The 6,857-nt window shown below is 41.5% G+C and overlaps 1 protein-coding gene across 1 annotated transcript in view; it reads left to right on the forward strand.

Annotated features, from left to right (window-relative positions):
• The window catches only part of RGN (regucalcin), a gene marked incomplete at its 5' end in the record, with an annotated part of 10,177 nt that extends 3,949 nt beyond the window's left edge, over nucleotides 1–6,228 (forward strand). The window contains 4 exons of the mRNA XM_017863100.1: nucleotides 2,646–2,861; nucleotides 4,605–4,736; nucleotides 4,986–5,140; nucleotides 5,814–6,228. Of these exons, the coding sequence (XP_017718589.1) occupies nucleotides 2,646–2,861; nucleotides 4,605–4,736; nucleotides 4,986–5,140; nucleotides 5,814–5,864 (554 nt within the window). The remainder of the gene's footprint in view (nucleotides 1–2,645; nucleotides 2,862–4,604; nucleotides 4,737–4,985; nucleotides 5,141–5,813) is intronic.
• Nucleotides 6,229–6,857: the final 629 nt, after the last annotated feature.

Raw genomic sequence — 6,857 nt, forward strand, 5'->3', positions numbered from 1 at the left:
TATATAATATTATCTATTATATTTATATATTATAATATTATATATAATTATGTTATAATACTACAGTATTCTGGCAGATGCCTAACACTAGTACAGTAGTATATACCTAATAGGTTACTCTGAGGTGCCCCAGGCCCAGAAAAAGGTGGGGTCATCTTATAGTCTAGATGGATCCTCAAGGTGATCGCATCCTGAAGATATCACCACACCCAAGATTTGACCTGTCTATGCTTGTTACTAGATAATGAAGCTGAGGCTCTAGATTATTCTGTCCACCAAGGAAGAGGCTTTCGAAGCAGCAGGAGATTCATGTGCATGTTCCAGGCCTCTTTTTCTGTGAGGCAGATAGTGTGCAGGGAGAGCCATGAAACAAACCCAACTGACCTAGAGCAGGAAACTGCCAAGGGAACATCTTTCTCCCCAAGGAGGGAGGATCGACCCTGTCTTGCTTGCTATTCAGGCTTACCATCTACATTGTCTCTTTGGCATCTGTGCCATCTCATTTTTGGCATCTGTTGATTCTCTTTTCCTATGTGAGTCAAGATTTCCATGTTTCTTTGTGTTGCCAAGTAATCTGGGGTTGTGTTCTAGACATTTTGAATATTATGAGGCCCTGAGTCTTATTGAAATCCTTTGGCCAGGCATGGTGGCTCAAGCCTGTAATCCCAGCACTTTGGGAGGCTGAGGCAGGTAGATCACTTGAGCTCAGGAGTTTGAGACCAGCCTGGGAAACACAGTGAAACCCCGTCTCTACAAAAATAAAAAATAAAACAAATGAGCCAGGCATGGTGGCTTACCCCCACAGACCCAGCTGCTCAGAGGCTGAGGTGGGAAGAACGCTTGAGTCCCGGAGGTTGAGGTTGCAGTGAGCTGTGATCACGCCACTGCACTCCAGCCTGGGCAACAGAACAAGACTCTGCTGCTAAAAAAAAAAAAAAAAGAAGAAGAAGAAGGAGAAGGAGAAGGAGAAGGCGAAGGAGAAGAAGAATGAGGGGGTTTGGCATGGCAGCTCATGCCTGTGACCCCAGCACTTTGGAGGCCAAGGCAGGTGGATTGCTTGAGTTGCTTGAGCTACTCGGGAGGCTGAGGTAGGAGAATCACCTGAGCCTAGAGGAGGTCGAGGCTGCATGAGCTGAGACCGCATCACTGCACTCCAGCCTGGGCAACCAGAGTGAGTCTAGGAGTTTGAGACCAGCCTGGGCAACATGGCAAAACCCCGTCTCTACTCAAAATACAAAAACAAAAACAAAACAAAACAAAACAAACCTAGCCTGGCGTGGTGGTATGTGCCTGTAGCCCCAGCCACTCGGGAGGCTGAGGTAGGACAATTGCCTGAGCCTGGGAGATTGAGACTGCAGTGAGCCATGATCGTGCCACAACACTCCAGCCTGGATGACATATCGAAGAAGAAAGAAGGAAGAAGGAAGAAGAGGAGGAGGAGGAAGAAGAGAAGGAGGAGGAGGAAGAGGAAGAGGAGGAGGAGGAGGAAGAGGAAGAAGAAATCCTTTGAAGAATGTTGTTATAGTTGTCTTAGCAGGCAATGTATACGTGTAGGTTCAGGCCACAAGTTCCAACCTGTTTTTTATTAGATGTTATTAGGATCTGTCCCACACGTGTGCCACTCAGTGGTCAGTCTGGGACCCAGAAGGAGTTCTATCAGCTCTGCTCTCAATGTCTTCAGTAGGCTAATTCAAATCCAATTCATGCATGTATAAGTCCAAGTTGGGGTGAGCCTAGGAGATCGTAAACAGCTTAACGGGATTGCGTTCCTGAGCAACTGCCCCTTCACTATCTCTCAGTCATTTCCAGTTTCCTGGACCTCTCCTTTTCATTCCACCAGCCAGAAACCACCCATTTCTATGACTAGGCTGCCTCTGGGGCCAAGCAGCAAGGACAGAGAAAGATAATATAAAAGCAACAGTATTTGGCGTCACCCTTTTGGGGCTGCAGCTTCACCCAATGGAGATGAACGTCTCCTTCCCTTGGAGTTTGCATTCCTACAGTTTCCTGCTGCTGGCCATTCTCTCTGCCGTTGCTACCCCTGCTGCAGACTTGTCTGGGGACTGGTGCATGAGAGAATGGAGAAAAAGAAGTGGCAAATAACCTAGGGATTTTCTCCACTCTCTCTGAGCTTCAGGAGTTTCCTTTTCTGCGCCTTGAACCAGATCTAAGGGGTTTCTCTTGGATCTCTGTCTGCACCACAGTGCACATTTCCAGATTTCAGGGTGCGTTGAGTTCAGGCTGGCAGATACCAGAGAAGAAAATGAAGAGCTCACCATCAATTCCATGGTACTTCTACGTCTGCTGTTCTTCCCTGAGCTACCTGCTAATATTTGCTTTTCAGAGTTCTAAGACGGCTGTGCCATGTATTTTATCCAGGTTTTATAGCTGTGCTCAGTGGGAGAAAATGAGGTTCATGCATGTTTACTCCTTCTTATTTTGAACCAGAACCTCTAGGCACAGTTTTAATTTGCATTATACGCAAGGTAATTGTCATTTTTTAAAAATATATAGGGCCCAGATTAGAATTGTATAATGATTTCCTTTGATTTAATCACTGGAAAGGATCCCTGGTGAGAAAGGATGGTGTCGTGCATGGGGCAAGATGCTGTGGGGCAGAGCTTAGTGCTCTTTGGTTTTCATAGGCACCATGGCTGAGGAAACAGCTCCGGCAGTTCTTGAGCGGCACCAGGGAGCCCTGTACTCCCTCTTTCCTGACCACTACGTGAAAAAGTACTTTGACCAGGTGGACATCTCCAATGGTTTGGATTGGTCGCTAGACCACAAAATCTTCTATTACATTGACAGCCTGTCCTACTCCGTGGATGCCTTTGACTATGACCTGCAGACAGGACAGATCTGTATGTATTTTTCATTATTTGTCTCAGTGCTGCCGGTATTGTTTTCATATGTTTGTGACTAGTAAGGCGCCTCTCCCTCGCCTCATGTGAAGAGGTCCTTACTTAAATGGAGAGCTTTCTGATGCTACTATTCCAATATAGTAATGATAGCACATACTTGACTGTGCTGCCAGTCAAATCATGGCCCTCAACATATTTAAATATGGCAAGAGTTTGGCATAATGTGGATAGATCTGGGGAAGCTAATAAAAAATAATTAATACAAATATAGATTCTCAATCCCCTTCCTTGCCATCATCACCAGAAAGAGGCTCACTGCAAAAGGGATCCTGTTCTACCAGGAGGTGCCTAAAGGCAGATAATACTTAACGGAATATTGGTGCAAAAGAACAGAAACCTTGAGGTTTTTGATTGCTGTTTCTTGTTTGTACTTTAGTTAACCATAGGCAAGTACTCAGAAGCTAATTACCAACCTTTCAAAATGGAAACGCAAAAAAAAAGTAATTGCACGTTGTCCAACTCCATCAATATGCTTGAAAGGAGCCATAGTTGGAAAATGGGAGGGAAGGAATTCTTTAGAATCTAGAAGGGAGTCCTTGAAACTGTTTCATGAAAGGTGCCAAACCTTTTATGAAACAAAAGAGCAACACTAATAATAAAAATGACTTCGAAAAAATATCCCCAGAACTCTGCATGCAGATTTAATCAGAGGCAAACTATTCTGGTGCAGATGTTTTGCTTTGAAATATGTAGTGCTTCGGAGGCTGAGGCAGGAGAATCGCTTGAACCCGGGAGGCAGGGGTTGCAGTGAGCCGAGATCGTGCCACTGTACTCCTGCCTGGCAACAGAGAGACTCCATCAAGAAAAGAAAGAAAGAAGAAAGAAAGAAAGAAAGAAAGAAAGAAAGAAAGAAAGAAAGAAAGAAAGAAAGAGAGAGAGAGAGAGAGAGAGAGAGAGAGAGAGAGAGAGAGAGAGAGAGAGAGAAGGAAGGAAGGAAGGAAGGAAGGAAGGAAGGAAGGAAGGAAGGAAGGAAGGAAGGAAAAGAAAGAAGGATGTAGTCCTCTTTTTTATGACTGTTTGTACCCATTGTCATTATACGTGGTTTTAACATTTTTCCATTATACCTCAATCTGATGACTGTAGTGACCTGGACTTCGTAGCATAAAGTTCTGGATTTTGATATTTGTTTTTTGTATACCACGGTTACCCCTGCTTAAGGGCACCTAGGTGGTTTCTGCGTGCCCCTCCTGCCAGAAACAGGCTCTTCTAATATTTAGTCTTGATTTTGGAGCACTCAGTCAGGCAGAAAAAGAACTCATATATCTTGCTAGTTTTTGTGCATGAACTGTTCACGTGGTACCATTAAGTTGCCTTGTGGATCTCAAGAGTTTTGTAACTGAAACAGCAAAGGTCTAACCACAAGCTGACATGTACTTGACATAGACATGCAGGGCCCCAGTTCAGGTCAGCTTCAAAAAGAACTATTATTGGTCTTTTAGTAAGAATTCTGCTTTCTTTTTTCTCTCTCCCTCTGAATGCTTAAACAGATGCCTGTACCCAAACAAAAGACAATGAATCCATCCCAATCATGTGGTAAAAATCCTTTGTTCACATGCCAGACACTGGATAAGCTGAAGTGATCAGTATTTATAACCAGCTTGAGAGCTCCCTGTTTGATTCTCAGTATTTAGTGGCCTGTTGTTTTGTTGTGGTTCTGTTTTTGTTTTTGCCTTTTAACCATAGCCAACCGCAGAAGTGTTTACAAGCTCGAAAAAGAAGAACAAATCCCAGATGGAATGTGTATTGATGCTGAGGGGAAGCTCTGGGTGGCCTGTTACAACGGAGGAAGAGTGATTCGTTTAGATCCTGTGACAGGTAGGCCCACAGCAAAATGAAAAATCCTTGTCATGGCCAAGCAGAGATATAGCCCGAAAGTTAGTCAGAATTTCTTTTCCTGTAGAAGTGCATCTTTTTGCTCAAAATAAATTGTCAGGGAAAGCAGATTGAATATTAAATGCACAGATGAATCCTGACCCCCACAGTCTTCTTAGATCTTCCCTAGAAACAATACACAGGTTGGAAATTGCTGCAACTAAACTTTAAATAAAATACTTGGTGGTCTAGGGAAAAGACTTCAAACTGTGAAGCTGCCTGTTGATAAAACAACTTCATGCTGCTTTGGAGGGAAGAATTACTCTGAAATGTATGTGACCTGCGCCCGGGATGGGATGGACCCCGAGGGCCTTTTGAGGCAGCCTGAAGCTGGTGGAATTTTCAAGGTGATATGACCATTTCTTTGATTTTGGGGGTTGGGGAAAATCCCCTGTAAGTAACTGAGTGATTGGTACTTTTGCATACTTCTAAAGCATAATCCTATTTAGCATGTTAAGCTCATTATGCTAGACTGAAAAACATTTTATTTCGATTTTCTAGAGAGTAAGTTATCCCAATTCCAAGATGATGTGTTTAGCCTACTTTGTACATTAAATTTTTTTACTTCCTGTTTATTGAAACTCTTCAAATCAGTAGAATGAACTTGGGACACCAATATTTACAACATGCCTAGAAGATCAGTTGATTGTTTTGACGTCTTAAGGATTTTTCAGGTTTTTAACATCTTTTAGCAGTAGAATAAACACTGATAAAAATCGTAGAGCTTTTGAGCTGAAAAGAAATACATAATGTAGAAACCCCTTTCTTAGCAGGCAGCAGATGATAGAACTAATTCAGTTTTAAATCTAAGTTAGTCGTAAAAGATTGCTAGTTGAATTATAAACTATATGAATAATTGGGTTGGACCATAAATATCCAGTCAGGTAATTCCTTTTTATGATAGGAAATAAAACAAAGATAATCGGTGGCTAAGTATATTATTACAAATCATAAAAATGCTTTTGAAGAATACTTGTGAATTACCTTTCGCCTGAGATTCTCTCTTTTCTTTTTCAACAGATAACTGGTCTGGGGGTCAAAGGAACTGCTCCCTACTCCTATGCAGGATGAGGACAGGTCTTCTTTCCTGCCACAGGGAGCTCTGAAGACAACTAGAGAATCCTGGGACTGAAATTTCAACGTAGTTAGAAAGAAAAATGAGGCAATGATATCATTAACAGGGTTAAGTTTTAATTTACAACTTTTAAAAGGCAGAGCGTTTTTAACAAGGAGTGACAGGTGGCTTTGATAACACTTCTAAGGCTTTCTGTAAAAGGTACTATAGAAGAGCAAAGAATCGTTCAACTGTCAATCAGCCTCTTGATTCTTTGTAAATTGCCAGGGTGGGTGGGTACATATCTCTTCTTGATTCTGCATTTCATACTTAACTATATTAAAGCTTCAAGGAACAATAAATAATAATCTGGTAATGACCTATTATGTTCCCTTTTATTTTCATCATAATCTTATAAAATATACCACAGTGCTAACTAACCTACATAGATATTACACTTCCTATATGTTATTTTACAATCTAAAATACGGCTGGAGGATAAGACTCAAACATACTGTCAAAATCCATGGTTCCAGCTGCCACCTACTGGATGTAAAAGTAATATGTCTCTTTGGAAAGACATTTCAAAAATAGCTTTATTGAGTTATAATTGGCCTGTACATATTTAAAGTGTACAATTTGACAAATTTGTCACATATATTCATGAAACCAACACCACAAACAAGATAATGAATCTATCTACTACCCCAAAACTTTCCTTGTCCCGTCGTAATCCTTTCCTTCAGCCCCTCCACCTGCCTGTTCGCTGCCCCCAGGAAACCACTGATCTGCTTTCTGTCACTGTAAATTCGTCTTAAAATTAGGTAGTGTGATTTCTCTAACTTTGCTCTTCTTCAAAATAGCTTTGGCTATTTTAATTCCTTTGACCTTCCATATAAATTTTCAAATCAGCTTGACAATATCTACAAAAGAAATCCAGCTACAATGTTTTAACTGGAATCGTGAATCGCTTTTTTTTTTTTTTTTTTTTTTTTTTTTTTTTTTTTTTT

This window comes from Rhinopithecus bieti, unplaced genomic scaffold (assembly GCF_001698545.2).
Source record: "Rhinopithecus bieti isolate Rb0 unplaced genomic scaffold, ASM169854v2 scaffold_69124, whole genome shotgun sequence".
Taxonomy (NCBI): Eukaryota; Metazoa; Chordata; class Mammalia; order Primates; family Cercopithecidae; genus Rhinopithecus; species Rhinopithecus bieti.